The sequence below is a fragment of the Bacillus rossius genome, chromosome 1 (assembly GCF_032445375.1).
Source record: "Bacillus rossius redtenbacheri isolate Brsri chromosome 1, Brsri_v3, whole genome shotgun sequence".
NCBI lineage: Eukaryota > Metazoa > Arthropoda > Insecta > Phasmatodea > Bacillidae > Bacillus > Bacillus rossius.
Window position 1 is genome coordinate 15,323,672 of NC_086330.1, and position 23,519 is coordinate 15,347,190.

At 47.2% G+C, this 23,519-nt stretch overlaps 1 protein-coding gene across 1 annotated transcript in view; it reads left to right on the top strand.

Moving 5' to 3' along the window:
- The window catches only part of LOC134528637 (synaptotagmin-11), a 183,311-nt gene that overhangs the window by 141,892 nt on the left and 17,900 nt on the right, over positions 1 to 23,519 (top strand). The window contains exons 2-3 of the mRNA XM_063362435.1: positions 13,530 to 13,765; positions 18,303 to 18,598. Of these exons, the coding sequence (XP_063218505.1) occupies positions 13,530 to 13,765; positions 18,303 to 18,598 (532 nt within the window). The remainder of the gene's footprint in view (positions 1 to 13,529; positions 13,766 to 18,302; positions 18,599 to 23,519) is intronic.

The window sequence follows — 23,519 nt, forward strand, 5'->3', positions numbered from 1 at the left end:
GTCCCCAACTGACCCACCAGTGGCCAAGTCCAGTTCGGACTTACAATATTTCGATCTCTCCTCCTGCAGTGATTAGCACCTGAAATATTTATATCACCTGTAGTATGGAAAATTATCTATCACTAGCAGCTGGACTTAAACTCTCATTGACGTGCAATACTTCGACGTGGAGTTGAGGTCGGGCAGCGTGACGTTGTTATGACTAGTCGTTGCGTAGATACGGCTGCCCTCGGCGAGCGCACGACGAGACACTACACTGCCGAGCGAGTCTCTGTGCGGGGCTTATATACTCGTCCAGGCGGCCATCCAGACCACCCAGAATATTCTATCTTCTGGTAGCAGAAATGCTTGCCTTCCGGGATGACGTCATAACCGGAAACAGTTGGCAGCACACTTTCATTTGTTTTTTTTTTTCACCCCTCGCATGCCGCCTCGCTAGTTGCCTGGACTTTAGGCTCCTTCATGGACTAGCGAGTATCGCGGGGTGCCTTCTCCACAGGCTGAAAGAACTCTAGACATGACAGCTCCCACAGAAATGTCCTCTCAGGGCACAATAGTATAGTTGTTTCACCCCTTTTCGATATTCGACCCTAAAGTCAGATTATCTTTTATAGTAGTAAATCATATATCCAAGCAAATTTAAATGAAGGTATAAAAAGGGGGGTTGTCTGTAAAGTCGGTTTACAGACGATAATTTTACGTGATAACGTTGTAAGAAAACATTGATGAAAAATTGCATCTTTTTAAATTTTCAAATATTATTTACAGTTTTTGCAAATTTAATTTAAATAATTTGTTTGAATATAATCACGAACAATTAGTTAAAAAAAGCCCGGGTTAACCTGTTTGATATTATAGAAGATTTTCTCGCACGGTGGTTGGCCGGCTCTTGCACGCTCGGCTCAGGTGGAACGTGACAATGAGTCATGCTTTTACGTGCGTGCAGCCGGCGTTCATCGATTTATAAGACGTTATCACGTCAAAAAACTGAGCAATAATAAGGTAAAAATTATTATTTAATATTAGTTTTAACCTGTACCATTTTTCTATATTCGACGTAAAAGGGGTGAAAATGTAATTGATTTATTTTATTGAAAAAGCCGTATCTCTGAAGCTAATCAAGAGGGATGCAAGTTATGTTATATTATTTACAGACATACAACATCTACCAATTCTTTCTTACAACATGCCGAAATTCTACTTTTTAAAAAGTGAAATTTTGAAATAGTGTTTTTAAATTAAAAAAATAATAATTTTCTGATCAAAACAAACTTAATTTAAGAATAGGAAATGTTTACTAAACATACCTTTACCTACCTTCTCTCATTCAACATTTCCCGAAATATCCCCTCATAAGTTGAAAAAGGGGTTAATTAATATTATTTAAAAAAATAGAATCTATTAATCATTATTAACAAAATTAATTTGTAACTATATAAATAAGTTTATTATAATTGTTTTGGAGTTCACATTTGTGGTTAAAGTAAAAAAAAGTAATGAGTTTGGTTTTTGTTTGATTAATATTTACTTAGTTATTCATTTTTACATTGGCATTCATGTGGGAAAAGAGGTGAAAAGTAAAAAAAAATTGGGGAATTTGTTTGAGTAATACTCAGTAAACTAAGAGTCAACTAATATGTTGTATAATAATATTTATATCTGTATTTTATATTTCAAATAAAGATGTGATTGTGTAAAATATCATTAAATAATGTGAGGTATTTAAATAAGATGAAATTTTTAAATAATTATATGAATATCTCTAACCACAGTAAATTAAAGTTTTAGAGTAAACTATGACATAAACTACGTTAAAATAATTTATCTGCAAGTTTAAGATTTTTTTTTCATTGTCTAGAATGTAGCTTGATTTCATCAAGGTAACATTATATCTTCGAACACTCTGAAACATAAAATTTAAAAATCATGTCGGTCATTAGCTAGTATGATATAAATACGTTGAGAAATAATAATGTATAATAAATAAATTAAATAATTAAAATACGTACTAAAATACGTGTTGTGTTAATACATTGTTTGTGAGACGATAATTTAGATGTTACACATTACTGGCGAGTATGAGAAAACTCGCGCATATTTTTTTTTTTTGTCCAAGCTGCGAAGCTGTACGAGGCGAGCGGGGAAATGCGTGTGATCAGGGAGTGATCGAGGATCAATGAATCTAAGACACTCCCCCACCCCCTTCAAAATCACTCTACCACCCCCCTCACTCACTTCCTCCCTCCCCGCCAACGGTTAAAAATAAAAAAGTCAGGCTCGCCAACATGCCAAACCCCTTTCCCTCCGCGGCCAGGCAGGTATTGTCTCACGATTCCGTCGTTTACTGCTCCACCTAGCGGTGCGTCATCGCCGCTTACTGTCTGTGCTCGGCGCGAAAAATCGCGCGCAGACGGGTGCAGATGGCGCGCGCGAGCTCGCGTGGTGGCGCTCCGTCGACCGTCAACAAACATTGTTTCTCCCTTTGCTCTCAGCGACACAGCGCGCAGACTCCAGACAATACCCTCTTTGCTGTACCACCGTCTCGCCGTCTCGTGCGACTCTCCGTGGGCTCGCTATGATAGTGAGCTCTCCCTCCTCGCTCTGTTGGTGAACTTCCCCCTCCACGCTATGATGTTGAGCACCCCCTCCTCACTTTACTGGTGAGCTCCCCCCTCCTCTATTGGTTGGTTAGCTTCCCCTTCTCCACGCTCTGTTGGTAAGCTCCTCCCTCCTCGCTCTGGTGGGGAGCTTCCCCCCTCCACGCTATGCTGGTGAGATCCCCCCTCCTCGCTCTGTTGGTGAGCTTCCCACTGCATCTCTCTGTTGGTGAGCTTCCCCCCTCCACGCTATGCTAGTGAGATCCCCCCTCCTCGCTCTGTTGGTGAGCTTCCCACTGCATCTCTCTGTTGGTGAGCTCCCCCCTCCTCGCTCTGTTGGTAAGTTTCCCACCTCCTCGCTCTGTTGGTGAGTTTCCCCCCTCCTCGCTCTGTTGGTGAGTTTCCCACCTCCTCGCTCTGTTGGTGAGTTTCCCCCCTCCTCGCTATGATGGTGAACTCCCCCCTCCTCGCTCTGTTGGTGAGCTCCCCCCTCCTCGCTCTGTTGGTGAGTTTCCCACCTCCTCGCTCTGTTGGTGAGTTTCCCACCTCCTCGCTCTGTTGGTGAGTTTCCCACCTCCTCGCTCTGTTGGTGAGTTTCCCCCCTCCTCGCTATGATGGTGAACTCCCCCCTCCTCGCTCTGTTGGTGAGCTCCCACCTCCTCGCTCTGTTGGTGAGCTCCCCCCTCCTCGCTCTGTTGGTGAGTTTCCCACCTCCTCGCTCTGTTGGTGAGTTTCCCCCCTCCTCGCTCTGTTGGTGAGTTTCCCCCCTCTTCGCTCTGTTGGTGAGTTTCCCACCTCCTCGCTCTGTTGGTGAGCTCCCCCCTCCTCGCTCTGTTGGTGAGTTTCCCCCCTCCTCGCTCTGTTGGTGAGTTTCCCCCCTCCTCGCTCTGTTGGTGAGTTTCCCACCTCCTCGCTCTGTTGGTGAGTTTCCCCCCTCCTCGCTATGATGGTGAACTCCCCCCTCCTCGTTCTGTTGGTGAGCTCCCCCCTCCTCGCTCTGTTGGTGAGCTCCCCTCTCCTCACTCTGTTGGTGAGCTCCCCTCTCCTCGCTCTGTTGGTGAGTTTCCCCCCTCCTCGCTCTGTTGGTGAGTTTCCCACCTCCTCGCTCTGTTGGTGAGTTTCCCCCCTCCTCGCTCTGTTGGTGAGTTTCCCACCTCCTCGCTCTGTTGGTGAGTTTCCCACCTCCTCGCTCTGTTGGTGAGTTTCCCACCTCCTCGCTCTGTTGGTAAGCTACCCACCTCCTCTCTATGCTGGTAAGCTACCCTTCCTCGCTATTTGGGTAGCTCCAACTCCTCGCTCTGTTGGTGAGTTTCACACCTCCTCGCTCTGTTGGTGAGTTTCCCCCCTCCTCGCTCTGTTGGTGAGCTCCCCCCTTCTCGCTCTGTTGGTGAGTTTCCCCCCTCCTCCTCTGTTGGCGAGTTTCCCACCTCCTCGCTCTGTTGGTGAGCTCCCCCCTCCTCGCTCTGTTGGTGAGTTTCCCCCCTCCTCGCTCTGTTGGTGAGTTTCCCACCTCCTCGCTCTGTTGGTGAGTTTCCCACCTCCTCGCTCTGTTGGTGAGTTTCCCACCTCCTCGCTCTGTTGGTGAGTTTCCCACCTCCTCGCTCTGTTGGTGAGTTTCCCCCCTCCTCGCTATGATGGTGAACTCCCCCCTCCTCGCTCTGTTGGTGAGCTCCCACCTCCTCGCTCTGTTGGTGAGCTCCCCCCTCCTCGCTCTGTTGGTGAGTTTCCCACCTCCTCGCTCTGTTGGTGAGTTTCCCCCCTCCTCGCTCTGTTGGTGAGTTTCCCCCCTCTTCGCTCTGTTGGTGAGTTTCCCACCTCCTCGCTCTGTTGGTGAGCTCCCCCCTCCTCGCTCTGTTGGTGAGTTTCCCCCCTCCTCGCTCTGTTGGTGAGTTTCCCCCCTCCTCGCTCTGTTGGTGAGTTTCCCACCTCCTCGCTCTGTTGGTGAGTTTCCCCCCTCCTCGCTATGATGGTGAACTCCCCCCTCCTCGTTCTGTTGGTGAGCTCCCCCCTCCTCGCTCTGTTGGTGAGCTCCCCTCTCCTCACTCTGTTGGTGAGCTCCCCTCTCCTCGCTCTGTTGGTGAGTTTCCCCCCTCCTCGCTCTGTTGGTGAGTTTCCCCCCTCCTCGCTATGATGGTGAACTCCCCCCTCCTCGCTCTGTTGGTGAGTTTCCCCCCTCCTCGCTATGATGGTGAACTCCCCCCTCCTCGCTCTGTTGGTGAGTTTCCCCCCTCCTCGCTCTGTTGGTGAGTTTCCCCCCTCCTCGCTATGATGGTGAACTCCCCCCTCCTCGCTCTGTTGGTGAGTTTCCCCCCTCTTCGCTATGATGGTGAACTCCCCCCTCCTCGCTCTGTTGGTGAGTTTCCCCCCTCCTCGCTATGATGGTGAACTCCCCCCTCCTCGCTCTGTTGGTGAGTTTCCCCCCTCCTCGCTATGATGGTGAACTCCCCCCTCCTCGCTCTGTTGGTGAGTTTCCCCCCTCCTCGCTATGATGGTGAACTTCCCCCTCCTCGCTCTGTTGGTGAGTTTCCCCCCTCCTCGCTCTGTTGGTGAGTTTCCCCCCTCCTCGCTATGATGGTGAACTCCCCCCTCCTCGCTCTGTTGGTGAGTTTCCCCCCTCCTCGCTATGATGGTGAACTTCCCCCTCCTCGCTCTGTTGGTGAGTTTCCCCCCTCCTCGCTCTGTTGGTGAGTTTCCCCCCTCCTCGCTATGATGGTGAACTCCCCCCTCCTCGCTCTATTGGTGAGTTTCCCACCTCCTCGCTCTGTTGGTGAATTTCCCACCTCCTCGCTCTGTTGGTGAGCTCCCCCCTCCTCGCTCTGTTGGTGAGTTTCCCCCCTCCTCGCTCTGTTGGTGAGTTTCCCCCCTCCTCGCTCTATTGGTGAGTTTCCCACCTCCTCGCTCTGTTGGTGAGTTTCCCCCCTCCTCGCTCTGTTGGTGAGTTTCCCACCTCCTCGCTCTGTTGGTGAGTTTCCCCCCTCCTCGCTCTGTTGGTGAGTTTCCCCCCTCCTCGCTCTGTTGGTGAGTTTCCCACCTCCTCGCTCTGTTGGTGAGTTTCCCCCCTCCTCGCTCTGTTGGTGAGTTTCCCACCTCCTCGCTCTGTTGGTGAGTTTCCACCCTCCTCGCTCTGTTGGTGAGTTTCCCCCCTCTTCGCTCTGTTGGTGAGTTTCCCCCCTCTTCGCTCTGTTGGTGAGTTTCCCACCTCCTCGCTCTGTTGGTGAGCTCCCCCTCCTCGCTCTGTTGGTGAGTTTCCCCCCTCCTCGCTCTGTTGGTGAGTTTCCCCCCTCCTCGCTCTGTTGGTGAGTTTCCCCCCTCCTCGCTATGATGGTGAACTCCCCCCTCCTCGCTCTGTTGGTGAGTTTCCCACCTCCTCGCTCTGTTGATGAGCTCCCCCTCCTCTCTCTGTTGGTGAGTTTCCCCCCTCCTCGCTCTGTTGGTGAGTTTCCCCCCTCCTCGCTCTGTTGGTGAGTTTCCCCCCTCCTCGCTATGATGGTGAACTCCCCCCTCCTCGCTCTGTTGGTGAGTTTCCCCCCTCCTCGCTCTTGTGGTGAGCTCCCCCCTCCTCGCTCTGTTGGTGAGTTTCCCCCCTCTTCGCTATGATGGTGAACTCCCCCCTCCTCGCTCTGTTGGTGAGTTTCCCCCCTCCTCGCTATGATGGTGAACTCCCCCCTCCTCGCTCTGTTGGTGAGTTTCCCCCCTCCTCGCTATGATGGTGAACTCCCCCCTCCTCGCTCTGTTGGTGAGTTTCCCCCCTCCTCGCTATGATGGTGAACTTCCCCCTCCTCGCTCTGTTGGTGAGTTTCCCCCCTCCTCGCTCTGTTGGTGAGTTTCCCCCCTCCTCGCTATGATGGTGAACTCCCCCCTCCTCGCTCTGTTGGTGAGTTTCCCCCCTCCTCGCTATGATGGTGAACTTCCCCCTCCTCGCTCTGTTGGTGAGTTTCCCCCCTCCTCGCTCTGTTGGTGAGTTTCCCCCCTCCTCGCTATGATGGTGAACTCCCCCCTCCTCGCTCTGTTGGTGAGTTTCCCCCCTCTTCGCTATGATGGTGAACTCCCCCCTCCTCGCTCTGTTGGTGAGTTTCCCCCCTCCTCGCTATGATGGTGAACTCCCCCCTCCTCGCTCTGTTGGTGAGTTTCCCCCCTCCTCGCTATGATGGTGAACTCCCCCCTCCTCGCTCTGTTGGTGAGTTTCCCCCCTCCTCGCTATGATGGTGAACTTCCCCCTCCTCGCTCTGTTGGTGAGTTTCCCCCCTCCTCGCTCTGTTGGTGAGTTTCCCCCCTCCTCGCTATGATGGTGAACTCCCCCCTCCTCGCTCTGTTGGTGAGTTTCCCCCCTCCTCGCTATGATGGTGAACTTCCCCCTCCTCGCTCTGTTGGTGAGTTTCCCCCCTCCTCGCTCTGTTGGTGAGTTTCCCCCCTCCTCGCTATGATGGTGAACTCCCCCCTCCTCGCTCTGTTGGTGAGTTTCCCCCCTCCTCGCTATGATGGTGTACTCCCCCCTCCTCGCTCTGTTGGTGAGTTTCCCCCCTCCTCGCTATGATGGTGAACTCCCCCCTCCTCGCTCTGTTGGTGAGTTTCCCCCCTCCTCGCTATGATGGTGAACTCCCCCCTCCTCGCTCTGTTGGTGAGTTTCCCCCCTCTTCGCTATGATGGTGAACTTCCCCCTCCTCGCTCTGTTGGTGAGTTTCCCCCCTCCTCGCTCTGTTGGTGAGTTTCCCCCCTCCTCGCTATGATGGTGAACTCCCCCCTCCTCGCTCTGTTGGTGAGTTTCCCCCCTCCTCGCTCTGTTGGTGAGCTCCCCCCTCCTCGCTCTGTTGGTGAGTTTCCCCCCTCTTCGCTATGATGGTGAACTCCCCCCTCCTCGCTCTGTTGGTGAGTTTCCCCCCTCCTCGCTATGATGGTGAACTCTTCCCTCCTCGCTCTGTTGGTGAGTTTCCCCCCTCTTCGCTATGATGGTGAACTCCCCCCTCCTCGCTCTGTTGGTGAGTTTCCCCCCTCCTCGCTATGATGGTGAACTCCCCCCTCCTCGCTCTGTTGGTGAGTTTCCCCCCTCCTCGCTCTGTTGGTGAGTTTCCCCCCTCCTCGCTATGATGGTGAACTCCCCCCTCCTCGCTCTGTTGGTGAGTTTCCCCCCTCCTCGCTATGATGGTGAACTCCCCCCTCCTCGCTCTGTTGGGTAGCTCCCCCCTCCTCGTTCTGTTGGTGAGCTCTGTTTCCATGCGAACAGCCCGAGGCTCGAGCCATTCCCGCCGCCTCTGTGACTGCGCGGTGTTGCCTGGAACAAGCTATTATAGACGGTTCTGTAAACCGTCTCCCTGCACAACTTTTCACTCGATAACTTATTTATTTTCCTGCCCGGCTGACCTTTCAGAGCGCCTCAACATCTACAGGACGACGCTCAAGTCACTCGCGCAACCCTTCCCCTTGCGGAGAGATGTCTAATTATTTGGTCGCGCGGAGTGAATTCCCCGGCCCTTTTACAAATACTACCCCCCTCCCCGTTCTTTGACGTAGGCGCACGATGACGTGAGTGCACTAACGGGCAACGAACAGTGATCTTATTTTCAGAATAGATACAACGCTCGGCGATAAGACGTCGAGTCACGAGATATATTACAAAAATTTCGGCGACAGCAAAAAGGGTTTCACCGCTGGCGGGACCTTTAGTGTGGAAGCCTTGTTAGAAAGGTTTTCACGTTAAAAAAAAATGAAGCCAGTGTAACGACGGCTGAGGCTTGTACAGGACGTCCTGCTCTCCGCCCCCCCTGCTGACCCGTCGCCAGGCCGGCGGAATGCTCGTTAGGCGCGGTATCGATTGTCCCAGAAGCACTCCCGGCGAGGCGTCGTGCCTTATCTGCAGAGCCACAAGCTCTCTCCGCCGGGAGCTAGCGTCAGCTGGAGGAGTGGGGGGTTTGGGGGCGGGACGACATCGGAGGGGCGGCTTTATTAAGGAAAAATTGCTGCGCCTTCGCGATCAGCCGTCGGAGATGCGCCACGGGAAAAGGTTCCGGGAATGTGTCTCTTGGTGGAAAGAAAAAAAAATGCTGTAGTCATTTGGGCACCAAAGGAAGTATTCACAAAGGTAAAAAAAAATGGAAGTGAGAAAGAGATGACTTAACCCTTATTCCTCCATGAAATATTTGTAAGGCATAGTTACCAACGGTATAACACAAATATTATGGTAGTCTAATTAAATTTATTTTTATTCAAAATTTTTTTACAAGAATACAATATGTAATAATAAATACTTAAGTATATATAATTTAATAACACACGCGATTCATTTCACGCTAAGAGATGTGTGACCTTTAACCTCGCTAGCGATAAAAACCTCATGTGTCCTCATGTTTCAAATGCACTTATAATGAGAAGCTCGGATACGAAATTGAATATTGAATTCTTTAAAATATCATGCCGAGAGTTATAAACATATTTACGCAAACTGTGTTTTCAACTACATTTATTGACGCGAATCACACGTGGCTTCCTCACCTGCCGGTTCCAACTACGTCGACTATCGAGTCATTCGATTTGCAGAGCGACAATCTAAAACTATATAATGAAACGGCTTCGATAAAAGCGAAAAAGAAAAAAAGTATTTTAAAACAGAAAATTACAAACGCCAGATTTTATCCTGACATACAAAAATGAATTTTTTAAATTAAAATACTGCCCATCTTATTATCTTTGAAAGTTTTGTGCTATGGGAGTGCTTGACTTGATGTAAGTTTTTGGACATACGCCATTGTTAAGCATATGTACTTTTCCAACTTCCTCAGAGAAATATGCATACAGGGTCCATACCGGGCATTGATATTATCTTTGAAAGATTTGTACAATGGGAGTGCATGACTTGTTTTAAGCTTTTGGACATGTGCTTAGCAATGGCGTATGTCCAAAAGCTTACATAAAGTCACTGCCCATCTTGTTAAAATTCACTAAACAGCTAATACAATAAAGTTTCTCTTTGGCTTTGCGAACTTTGCCAAGACAAGAAAGGGTGCGACAAACACATGCAACACAAGTCTGCGCGGGGCGATGATTTCAAATGGTGATGCGTCAAATTCCCAAAGTTTCTCGAATCCGAATCTCGAATTAAAAACCAAAGAGTACTTCGAAGTCACCCCTCGAATCCGAATCTAGGCCTAAAGGTATAAATATAAAATAATGTGTAAGAAATGAAAAAAATATATAAATTTGAAATAGCATTGAAACATTTAACTAATATTTAGCATTAACTAAGTTTAAGAATCGATAGATATTGTAATTTGATTTATATAATAACATAAACAAAAGACGTAGACACAAACTAAAATATGTTAATTATATAAACAAGTAAATAAATTTTTTTAGGAAGTGCATTTGTTGAAGTGGTGAGGATTTTTTTTTAAAAAAAAAGTACCTATCGTCCGTTAAAATGTGATGACGTAGTGTCCTAACACTAGGTAGCGTTGAAATGCCTGGGGTGGTGTAAACGGGAATAAATCGCACGTATAAAGTAGTATATGAAAGTATGTTTGGGAGAAGGATTCATGGTGAATATTGATGAGATGATACTTGACTTCGAAATATTAGCTGGTTTTCCTAAAAATATATATTTTTATTTTGGCTAAATTTCCCCTCCCCCCCAATTTTTTTTTTTTAGACATTTCCTCCAAATCAACTTTCTAAAACAATGAATATTTGAGTGGCACAAGGGAACGTTTTGAGGTAAAAGTTCCCGAACATGTTTAATAAATTACTTGCCAATGGGAACGTGGCGGACGTTATTAAAATCTGGGTTTGACTCCTCCGGGAAGTGAAACCATTATCATCTGACTGGAAGCAAACTATCAGGACAAGGCTGTGTGCTGCGGTGAAGTGGGAAACAAAAATAACAATGTTCTAGTGTTGTTCACGAGGATGGTGAGAAGTTACACATCGAAACGGCAAAACAGCCGATGACTTGATGTAAGTTTTTGGACATATGCCATTGCTAAGAACTTTTTCTGTTGAAGAAAACTAAAATCTAAAATAAAAATAAATAAATAAATAAAAATACCCCAAAGAAAAAAAAACACAAATTAAGCAAAAAATTGCTGTTGTAAACAGGATATAAACACCACAAAATATTCCGTAACAGGAATATGGTCAACAAATCAACAAACAAAGAAAAATGTACTAAGAGAACTAAAAAAAAACCAAAAATGATGATGACACAAAAATATTGAACCCAAAAAAAAATTCAGCACAACGGTTGAAACGAGACAAAAACACGACAAAACGAAAAGACGAAACAAACAAAATAGTTTTCCAAAACAGAATAGAACGATAAAAAAAACCCACAAATGATGACAGCACAAAAATATTCAACCGAAAATAATTCAGCACAACAGTTGAAACGAGACAAAAACACGACAAAACGAAAAGACGAAACGAACACAATAGTTTTCCAAAACAGAAACAAGCGACGTTTCGGGAACTGCTATCTGCTCCCGTCCTCAGGCAGAGTCGCACATGGTACGAAAACACTGGTGCGACTTGGGTATTTTTATTTATTTATTTATATTTTATTTTTTAGTTTTTTTCAACAGAAGAAGTTCTTAGCAATGGCATATGTCCAAAAACTTACATCAAGTCATGCACTCCCATTGCACAAATCTTTCAAAGATAAAACAGCCGACGTTGACTTGAACATTTTCTGCAGCAGGTACGTTTAATTTCTCTCTAACGAAGAATCTTTTCTGAATTTTTTTTTTCCTCTCCCTTCTTGTTGCCTCGACAACGGGCTTATACCAGGAAAAATAAAAAGAACAGCGGTAAGAAGACGTGATCTGGAAATCCTCTTGGTGGTTGTTCGTCCACGTCTCCTGCTCCGTTGTTGTTCTTTTGTCGCCGGGTCCTCGGGACAAGCACTCCCCCCCTCCAATCCCCGCTAAGCCTTCGAGAAATGAGCAGCGCAAAAATTCCCGTTTGCGAGCAAACATCTGTAGCTTCGCATCAAACCCCGCCCCGATGTTTTTATTCATAAATGTTCTCTCTCTCTCTAAGCCTTCCTCGACTCAATGATTAAATCAAGCGCGAGCGATATAGGCCCTTTCTCCTCGTTGAACCTTCCACGAATTGTAAATGCATGATTCTACGTCACACAGTTTTATGCCCAGACCTGAGGCAAAAAGTTCATTCAAGGTTTTAGTTGGATATGAATCACCTAGATAAAAACTCATAGGCTAATACAGCATGATTCAAAGAATGTACTTATTAACTTGATATAATCATTTATGACAATCCAGATACGATTTTTGAATTATTATTGTAATGGGGAAAATTGATTTGAAACATTTTTATGGTTTATGGTTTTTACTGCTGTTTTTGACGTGACAACGTATAATAAATCGATGAACGCCGGCTGCACGCACGAAAAATGTTGACTCATTGTCCTGTTACGCTGTGTCCCGTTACGTTCATTGTACGCTTGCGCCGCATCTATCTCTCTTCCAATCGATTGGAACAACCATCGATTTGACTTTTTCGAGGCACATTAAACTTGAAACACTCCCATTCGTTTCCTACTTTTCCTATATTCGTCCTATCCTTAACAGAATAACACAGATTGGAAGAAGTTAAATAGCAAACATGTATAAAAGTTATCGTTAAAATAATCTCTTCGTTAAAGTAATATACATATTTGAATTAATAAGTGCAAAAAAAAGTAAATTTATCAATTAAATTGTAGATTTCTTTTCACTTCTTCTTTGTATCCGTACAAAATAGTGATAATTCAATAAAAATGATTCAATTTTATTCACAACAGTATGCAGTCATTGCATCAATGTTTTGTTATGAGGTTGTCACGTTAAACTATCGTCCGTAAACTGACTTTACAGACAACCAATTTTTTTTAAATTCATGTCTTTGAAGAACTACAAGAATGGACAATAAATATTTATATACAATCACACAGGAAAACAAGCCAGAATCAGCTCAAGTCATAGGTTAAATGAATGGGCAGAATGACGGGGAATGAACCGGTCAGGAAAATATCACAGCACAGACGAAGAGAGTGAGCTGTCAATGACGAGACAGTTGCAACAAGAACCGTACATAATTAGTTAGTTTCCCTTATTTTTTTGTATTCATATTTCTGGTCCTTTCTTGTATCTATAAGAAATGCAATGACAATTGATCATAAATATGTTTAAAATCATTCTCGGATAGTTAATTTTTTTTTGAAAACGTGGGTAAAAGTGGAAAAGCAACAAGCAGGGTGGAAATTGGACTAGTTTCCACCAGAGGCAAGAAATCATGTTGTCACCCTTTTATTTTTAAAAACCACCCAATTCAAAACCTTTTCAGACAACACACGTATTAATCCTACGATTCAATTACAAATATATTTAATTCACCTTAGATTGTATATAAATAAGTTTATTTACTGTCATTTTATTTCCAATACAACGCAAGTTGGATAGCACGCTAAAAATTACAATTTTAAATGTTTGATTATATACGTATTTGTATCTTTCAGTACTAATAATTCTTTTCGAAGCCCTTCGACATTTATTTATTTTTGTGTTCAAACACTTCTACGATATCCAAGTAGATATCTATCTGTGTCCTAGGCTGTAAGCAGCTGACGCAATGAGAGAAAGGTTTGTTTGCCTGAACATAAATATTTTTTTTTGTATATGGCGAAATAAAATATATTTTGTTAATACAAACAAACATTTTTTAGTAGGAAAGATTCTGTTGACACAAAAAAATTATTTTGTCAACTCAAATAGGTATTTGGTTAGGTGAAACACTTAATTTTTGTTACTTACAAGGTTTGGTTAAGCTAACAAATATAATTTGTTCCACCAAGTAAATATTTGTTTCGCCACATATAAACAAATATTATCTTGATTCAGACAAACGCGTGATGTCGGACGCTGGAAGAGACGGGTGCTCGTGTTGCAGTGACGACCCCGGCGCTGGTGGGCATCTGCCTGGCCGCCGCGCTGTTCCTGGTCGCCGTGGCGGCGGTCACCTGCCTCTGCTACCGCCGCCACGCGCGCCCGCCCCCCGGCAAGAAGCGCCGCCCCGACAAGCCGCTGGCGCCGCCCCCGCACCGCCGCCCCACGGCCGTCAAGAGTCCGCCCGGCGCCACCGCCACGCACTACCTGCGCAAGAGCCCCAGCCCCACCGGGTCCGCGGTGAGCCTCCTCTCTGCCCGGCTCTACACTCGCCCGCCCGTCACACCTCCTCTCTGCCCGGCTCTACACTCGCCCGCCCGTCACACCTCCTCTCTACCCCGGCTCTACACTCGCCCGCCCGTCACACCTCCTCTCTACCCCGGCTCTACACTCGCCCGCCCGTCACACCTCCTCTCTACCCCGGCTCTACACTCGCCCGCCCGTCACACCTCTCTACCCGGCTCTACACTCGCCCGCTCGTCACACCTCCTCTCTGCCCGGCTCTACACTCGCCCGCCCGTCACACCTCCTCTCTGCCCGGCTCTACACTCGCCCGCTCGTCACACCTCTCTACCCGGCTCTACACTCGCCCGCTCGTCACACCTCCTCTCTGCCCGGCTCTACACTCGCCCGCCCGTCACACCTCTCTACCCGGCTCTACACTCGCCCGCCCGTCACACCTCCTCTCTGCCCGGCTCTACACTCGCCCGCCCGTCACACCTCTCTACCCGGCTCTACACTCGCCCGCTCGTCACACCTCCTCTCTGCCCGGCTCTACACTCGCCCGCCCGTCACACCTCCTCTCTGCCCGGCTCTACACTCGCCCGCTCGTCACACCTCCTCTCTACCCGGCATTACACTCGCCCGCCCGTCACACCTCCTCTCTACCCGGCATTACACTCGCCCGCCCGTCACATTTCCTCTCTGCCCGGCTCTACACTCGCCCGCTCGTCACACCTCATCTCTACCCCGGCTATACACTCGCCCGCCCGTCACACACCTCCTCTCTACCCGGCTTTACACTCGCCCGCCCGTCACACCTCCTCTCTACCCGGCTCTACACTCGCCCGCTCGTCACACCTCCTCTCTACCCGGCTTTACACTCGCCCGCCCGTCACACCTCCTCTCTGCCCGGCTCTACACTCACCCGCTCGTCACACCTCCTCTCTACCCGGCTTTACACTCGCCCGCTCGTCACACCTCCTCTCTACCCGGCATTACACTCGCCCGCTCGTCACACCTCCTCTCTACCCGGCTTTACACTCGCCCGCCCGTCACACCTCCTCTCTGCCCGGCTCTACACTCGCCCGCTCGTCACACCTCCTCTCTACCCGGCTTTACACTCGCCCGCCCGTCACACCTCCTCTCTGCCCGGCTCTACACTCACCCGCCCGTCACACCTCCTCTCTACCCGGCTCTACACTCGCCCGCCCGTCACACCTCCTCTCTGCCCGGCTCTACACTCGCCCGCTCGTCACACCTCCTCTCTACTCCGGCTATACACTCGCCCGCCCGTCACACACCTCCTCTCTACCCCGGCTCTACACTCGCCCGCCCGTCACACCTCCTCTCTACCCCGGCTATACACTCGCCCGCCCGTCACACACCTCCTCTCTACCCCGGCTCTACACAGGCCCGCTCGTCACACCTCCTCTCTAACCAGCTCTACACTCGCCCGCTCGTCACACCTCCTCTCTACCCGGCTCTACACTCGCCCGCTCGTCACACCTTCTCTCTACCCGGCTCTACACTCGCCCGCCCGTCACACACCTCCTCTCTACCCCGGCTCTACACTCGCCCGCCCGTCACACCTCCTCTCTACCCCGGCTCTACACTCGCCCGCTCGTCACACCTCCTCTCTGCCCGGCTCTACACTCGCCCGCCCGTCACACCTCCTCTCTACCCCGGCTCTATACTCGCCCGCTCGTCACACCTCCGCTCTACACTCGCCCGCCCGTCACACCTCCTCTCTACCCGGCTCTACACTCGCCCGCCCGTCACACCTCCTCTCTACCCCGGCTCTACACTCGCCCGCCCGTCACACACCTCCTCTCTACCCCGGCTCTACACTCGCCCGCCCGTCACACCTCCTCTCTACCACGGCTCTATACTCGCCCGCCCGTAACACCTCCTCTCTACCCGTCTCTACACTCGCCCGCCCGTCATACCTCCTCTTTACCCCGGCTCTACACTAGCCCGCCCGTCACATCTCCTCTGTGCCCGGCTCTACACTCACCCGCCCGTCATACCTCCTCTCTACCCGGCTCTACACTCGCCCGCGCATCTATTCACTCACTCATCGAGCCAGACTTGAACCCATCGCATGACCATCTCCTCTCCTACAGCACTAGATAGTCCCCACCTATCACCTCTCGTGCAGCAAGACACAATCTAGTTCCCTCTCCCGCTGATTGATCTGGTCACAAACCTAAATCACAATACAAGTTGTGTTTTATCACCCTCCACCCCCACCACTTGCGATCCTCTTCTTACCATTTCATCGAGCTAGCCTCAAACCTTTACCCGTAGAACGAGTTCGTGTCAAGAATTCATCCACAGAGTGTTCTTGTCTCAAATACTTGCTCTCTCACCAATTAGAAGCGATGCGTAAAAATATGTTACGTTTTAAGCGTCATTTTTATGCGGATGAAACATTAAAAAAATTTTCAAACAGCGCAACAACTTATTTCGTTTTGATGTTTGCGCTAAGAGCAGTTGAAGCCACGTGCAAACGACTGAGCATAAAATATTCGCATGGTGATATAAATTAATGAATTTCCCTCTCATTGCAACCGTAACAAAAAAAATTCAAATTACTGACAGTTCTCGCTACACGAGAGCGTTGTACGTGTGTTACTGTACCTTCATGTCGCGCGGATAAACAACGTGAGGCTTGCAGCAGATAACATCAGTAACGTGCTGCGTCACTCAGGAATCAATTTGTCATCCCACTTGCATTTTCATAGCTCAATCACCGTGGCTGGGAATTTAATCCTGAACCAGTATTCTTTTACTGATAACAAAATATGTAGTTTTTGTCTAGTGACCGTATCTGTTAAGGGACCCGCCTCGTCAGGGGTGTAAGTGTGTTAGTGAGGCGGGATGATAAGCGCGACGCTCGCTGGTATTTCCAGCGCGGTATCGCCTCTAAGCGCAAGGCTCTGAACTGGCGCGCATTCGTCTAGTCGTCACAGGATAACTGTGAAATTTGAGCGGTGACCGTAACATTAAATGGCGGAGAAATGAAGATAAAGGTGTTATGCAAGCCCCTTAAGTGCTATCAAGAATCTGTACTGATTGTTTAATGCCTAAAAATTACTCTGAAAACACGCGTTTTAGCCATTTTAACGCTTCGAAAAATACAGTTTAAAAACTTAACCCGAAATTAAAAGTACTTTTCGGCCCTCAGTGAACTCTTAAATGATATTCGGATATCTAGAGTAGTTTTGAAATCGCATTGTTTTACCTGAAGCTCTGCACACCGTATGTGTGCCCGGGTAGGCGGGGACCTTAAACTGGTGTTGCTGTATTTCACTGTTTCTGTATGTTCTGCTCTTGTTGAAACTATCTTGGCGTCGTCAGCGCGCTGTGTTCGGCTGTGTCGTGATAATATTTTTTTCCGACTAATTTCACCCACGAAATTCTGTACTGTCCATATATTCACACGTTTGACATTGGCTGACTTTGGGCTTTTCTTTTTTTTCGGTGTGTTTGTGTGTTCATCTTTCCTGTCCATTCTCGTGGTTTCTCTATGTCATACAGTGAAAACCAGCAATGGCTTAGACCTACAAAAAAATCAACTAGTAACTTGCCCCGAAATGAGACCTCACAATGTTCCGTTTTCAGGGACTAAATGAATAAATAATAATGGCAATGGAATCGTAAACCAAAACCTAGATAGGTGGTGCAAATTTCTGAAAAGTTAATGTAACGTACATTCTCTTACAGAAGTAGTAGTATAGTTCACTTACTATAGTTCGCCCAACCCAAACAGTCCCGAAGTTCTCCGAAGTTTTCAGATTGCTCGTGAAAGAAAAAAAAAACATATTGCAAGGATTTATGTACATGGCGGTCATAGAGCATTTTAAATAATGCTTGCCTAACACCCTTTCGTATAATTTACGATAACATAACCTGACATGTACAATCCTCCCAAAAATACTACTTTTTATTTAACCTGACAGATCCTTTCCTAACATAACATTTCACTTCCGTAAACTTACAACAGTTCGGGTTGTAGTTCTAGCATTCATTCCTGTAAATGTTTGGCTATCAACACTCTTTAATTTACAAGCAAAAATTTTTTTTTTGATATGTTAAAAAATCTACGTTTGTTATTATTAAATATATGAAAACATCCTGTTAAGATTTTTATGAATTCCATTGGCCATACCTAGTTACTAGAAACCTGAAAAATTCGCGGATTAAATGACCTCTAGGATAGCCTCCATTATCCTCTGCATTTCTCAAGCAAACACGCGTGTTCATTATGGGTGCTAACTTGTGAGGCGTCTCTACTGGGTAGCTTGTGATTCGAGGCTTCTTTGGTCAATAGTCTTGTCATTTGCTCAGAGAGATCCAGTTAAACTGCGAGCCAATAGCAGAACCAGCATAATTGTTCACGTGTTTGAATTTTAGCCTATCACGAAATGAAAAACGCGAATTTTACCGGTCTCTACTAGTTACGTATGTAATTGCATGAAACCCCAATGAAAACACAGGGAAGTCAGTGGTGTCTGCGGTGAGAACGTCGCGGTGCAGGGAGTGGTTGTTTCAGCCGGGCGGCTCGGGTGGACCCAGCCCCACGGCGAGCCAGCCGTCGCCGTCGACCCAGGGGTCGCCCAGCCCGGTGTCGGAGCAGCAGCAGCAGCAGCAGCAGCAGCAGCAGCAGCAGCAGCAGCAGCAGAGGGACAGCAACAGGGACGGCGGCACGGTGCGCTTCCACGTGGAGGACGAGGTGCGCGACAAGCCCACCACGCCCTCCAAGGAGGAGCTCGAGGCCAACGAGAAGAACCTGGCGGCGGGCGACGGCGGCGGCGCGGGCAAGCTGGGCCAGCTCTTCTTCAAGCTCAGGTCGGTGGCGATTGCTAGCTGGGCCAGCTCTTCTTCAAGCTCAGGTCGGTGGAGCTTGCTAGCTGGGCCAGCTCTTCTTTAAGCTCAGGTCGGTGGCACTTGCTAGCCGGGCCAGCTCTTCTACAAGTTCAGGTCGGTGGAGCTTGCTAGCTGGGCCAGCTCTTCTTTAAGCTCAGGTCGGTGGCACTTGCTAGCCGGGCCAGCTCTTCTTCAATCTCAGGTCGGTGGAGCTTGCTAGCTGGGCCAGCTCTTCTTCAAGCTCAGGTCGGTGGAGCTTGCTAGCTGGGTCAGCTCTTCTTAAAGCTCAGGTCGATAGAGCTTTCTAGCTGGGCCAGCTCTTCTTCAAGATGAGGTCGGTGGTTTTTACTAGGTGGGTCAGCTCTTCTTCAAGCTCAGGTCGGTGGAGCTTGCTAGCTGGGCCAGCTCTTCTTTAAGCTCAGGTCGGTGGCACTTGCTAGCCGGGCCAGCTCTTCTTCAATATCAGGTCGGTGGAGCTTGCTAGCTGGGCCAGCTCTTCTTCAAGCTCAGGTCGGTGGAGCTTGCTAGCTGGGCCAGCTCTTCTTCAAGCTCAGGTTGGTGGAGCTTGCTAGCTGGGTCAGCTCTTCTTAAAGCTCAGGTCGATAGAGCTTTCTAGCTGGGCCAGCTCTTCTTCAAGATGAGGTCGGTGGTTCTTACTAGGTGGGCCAGCTCTTCTTCAAGCTCAGGTCGGTGGCGCTTACTAGCTGGGCCAGCTCTTCTTCAAGCTCAGGTCGGTGGCGCTTGCTAGCTGGGCCAGGTCTTCTTCAAGCTCAGGTCGATAGAGCTTACTAGCTGTGTAACCCTTCTTCCTACTAACTCGGAAGAGGGGTTGCGTCCCCGACCCACTCTGGGCGCGAAGGGAAATTCCAAAACTTATGACAAGGTATGAAAGGCTACACCATAAAAAAATTCCCCATACCAATGCCCAGGGGTCAGGCCAAAAACTTAAAGCATACAAAGCAGAGCAAACGTAATTCCAAATAAAGGCAAGACTTTGGGTAGTTACTATTAAAAAAAAATAATTTTCAAAAATTAACATTTACTATAACAATATAACAATACACGTTTGGGTTACAAAAAAAAAAGGCAGTAATAATGGCAGTGTCTTAACCCATTCTCAAAAATACTCATTACAGATTAAATATTATAAAAAAAAAATAATGATGATAACAAATATATATATGTATGTAAATATTAACAACGGCCTTACTAATAATTAAATGATCACAACGAAGGTCGTGAGGTGTGGCCACAAAAAAAAGGTTAATGTAAGATGGCCTACCTTAATACCAATTATAAAAAAAATATATAAATCTATATAAAATACTATATAAAATTCTACATAAAACGTTCTAATGCAAAAAAAAAATTAAACGTATTTCTCAGCTCTCATTAATTGTTCTCTTGAAATAATTTGTCAATACAAGCTTGCCATTATGTTAACATTCTAGACGTCCGCCAGCTCGCTGACCTTCTTCAATAAACTAGACAGTCTAATGCCTCGCAGACATACTGTTCCATAAAAATGAATAAATTACGCACTAACTTCAGTCCGTGCGTGCGGCAAAACTCCCTCGTATGCACTCTATAATACTGCAGAAAGTCATTAGGATTAGTAAAGTCCAATTGAAAATACGCTAATTTCGCCAAAGTCTCAAAACGTTGCTACAATTTTCCAAACGCCGCATTATTTTAAAAACACTTTCGTGTCCCACAAAACAGGCAAACGGGCGACCGTTAACAAAAACACGTCATCACATCACCAATGTGTGACATTAAAAAAAAATGGGCCTCTTCTCACAAAAAGGGTGCAAAAGTTCCGTCCAAAGTAGAAAAGTTCAGCATGGGCATAAAATCAAATTACGATCTTCGCAACAGTTGGTTTAACACCACGAGGGAAAAAACTCAATGCAGCCGCCTCTTTTTACCTTGTACGAAGAGTGCATCGCCGGGCAATCCCTTGCCCTGTCGTACTGCGTGGTGTCTCCATGCTGACCCTGCCCATAGCCGCCCGCTGCCGCCCGGCTCTTCAGTCCGCGCCGTCACATGCCCCGTTCACCCCACGAGACTCGCCAATAGTCCTCGCTTCCAGCTGATACCCCTTACTCCCGGCCGGCCGCGCCGGTGACGTCATTGCCAAACCGCCGGGGGCGCACCAAGTGGAATTCATGCGAAACACAGTCGATATCACGTAATTACCAATCCATAGTTACAAAATAAAGCGCTTAGCTTAAAATAAAATATTAACAGTCACAACCATTATTTAAAGAGATGAATTAGCATCAAATAAAAAATAAAAACATAAAAATACGTAAAATTAAACTATATAAAACTTAAAGCTATTAACCTCAATAAAGCCAAATTTAATTACAAGGTTAAATGTGGCCCTGACGGCCACAGCTGGTCCAAGTCTTCTTCAAGCTCAGGTCGGTGGAGCTTACTAGCTGGGCCAGGTCTTCTTCAAGCTCAGGTCGGTGGAGCTTACTAGCTGGGCCAGGTCTTCTTCAAGCTCAGATCGGTGGAGCTTACTAGCTGGGCTAGCTCTTCTTCAAGCTCAGGTCGATAGAGCTTACTAGCTGGGCCAGCTCTTCTTCAAGATGAGGTCGGTGGTTTTTACTAGGTGGGTCAGCTCTTCTTCAAGCTCAGGTCGGTGGCGCTTACTAGCTGGGCCAGCTCTTCTTCAAGCTAAGGTCGGTGGCGCTTGCTAGCCGGGCCAGCTCTTCTTCAATCTCAGGTCGGTGGAGCTTGCTAGCTGGGCCAGCTCTTCTTCAAGCTCAGGTCGGTGGTGGTGGAGCTTGCTAGCTGGGCCAGCTCTTCTTCAAGATCAGCTCGGTGGAGCTTGCTAGCTGGGCCAGCTCTTCTTCAAGCTCAGGTCGGTGGCACTTACTAGCTGGGCCAGCTCTTCTTCAAGATCAGCTCGGTGGAGCTTGCTAGCTGGGCCAGCTCTTCTTCAAGATCAGGTCGGTGGTGGTGGAGCTTGCTAGCTGGGCCAGCTCTTCTTCAAGCTCAGGTCGGTGGAGCTTGCTAGCTGGGCCAGCTCTTCTTCAAGCTCAGGTCGGTGGAGCTTGCTAGCCGGGCCAGCTCTTCTTCAAGCTAAGGTCGGTGGCGCTTGCTAGCTGGGCCAGCTCTTCTTCAATCTCAAGTCGGTGGAGCTTGCTAGCTGGGCCAGCTCTTCTTCAAGCTCAGGTTGGTGGAGCTTGCTAGCTGGGCCAGCTCTTCTTCAAGCTCAGGTCGGTGGAGCTTGCTAGCTGGGCTAGCTCTTCTTCAAGCTCAGGTCGGTGGAGCTTGATAGCTGGGCTAGCTCTTCTTCAAGCTCAGGTCGGTGGAGCTTGATAGCTGGGCTAGCTCTTCTTCAAGCTCAGGTCGGTGGAGCTTGCTAGCCGGGCCAGCTCTTCTTCAAGCTCAGGTCGGTGGAGCTTGCTAGCTGAGCCAGCTCTTCTTCAAGCTCAGGTCGATGCCTCGGGCAAGCTGGGCAAGATCTTTAAGCTGAGGTTGGTCAGGTGGAGTCCGAAAAATACCAAGAGAGGTATCGGTTATCCTAGCTTCAAGTAGTCCAAAAAACTGTTAAGTTCACTCCAAATATTATAATTTACATCATAGTTTTTCGACTATCTTAGTTTACTGCAGTCCGAAAAAATTGCGTAGTACAGGAAAAATATTATAATATCAATAATCTGAGGTAAAATTGTTCTAAAAATATACCTACAATGAACTAACGTAATTCATATCAGATACGTGATGGTACGTGATATGAGTCTGAAAAATCTTAATTACAATAACAAGTCATAATCATACCAGGCTCAAGGAGTTTTTCAATTCATACTTCATATACTGTATATATTTCCCAGCCATCCGAGGTTACAGAAGTCTCCTGGAAAAATAACGACCTTTACGTGTATTATTGTACCGATATTCGGAGGTTAAAATTTTTTTAAAAAAATATACTCGTAGATTTTTACTTCTGTGAACTAGGACAATGGATTATTTTTTAAGGTTGATTTATAGTTATGTCCTTGAATGCGTTGATAATATAGAAAAAAATAGACTGTATTCACTGCGGGCCTTCAATCAGCAAGGCAAACACGGGACGCTGATGAAATATTAGCTCACTTTTTCAACTACCAAAATAGTCACTATTTCAGTGGTATTGTGAAAGAAGGAAATATATATACCTATTACATAATGCAACACAATACCACCACCACAGTAAGACTTACTTTACCCGACGATGCCCACCACGTGTGCGTCGACTATCAGGAAAATTGATTTTTTTTTTTAAAGTTTTTATTTTGTATGTTGAATTTTGCACCCGAATCGAATAAATTTTGTTTAATAATAAGAATATAATCTCCGAATCAAATCATACAGGAGGTAATAAACCAATAGTGAATCATGTAGAACTGAGAAAGAATAACCTTCAAAAGATGCTGAAAAGTTAGTAAGCTTTGGTTTATATAAAAATCATGTAAACGAATCTACTCATTTGGGAAAGGTGAATATTTATTGGGAAATTTGATATATTAGTACTAAGCATATTTATTAATATACTTACACTTGCGATAAAAAAGTGACACCTGTATTATACATTTCAAATTAAGAATATATTGTTTCAAAAACAATAAAAAATAATATAAGTATTCGTAATGAAGTGAAAACGGAGGAAGTTAATTTTAATCATTCTGGTCACATGCGTCACACTTCGGGAGGGGAAGGCCAGGCGGTAATTTTGGACGCACTACTAGTCTTTGTGGAGAGCGACTGTAACAATCTTCTTTCAGTAAGTGTCGGAATCACGTTCTAGTCATCTATCGAAATACTGAACTGACCACTGTCGTCATCCACAGTTTCTAAATACACGAATATAATATTTAAAAAAATTATATATATATATATATATTGTCAT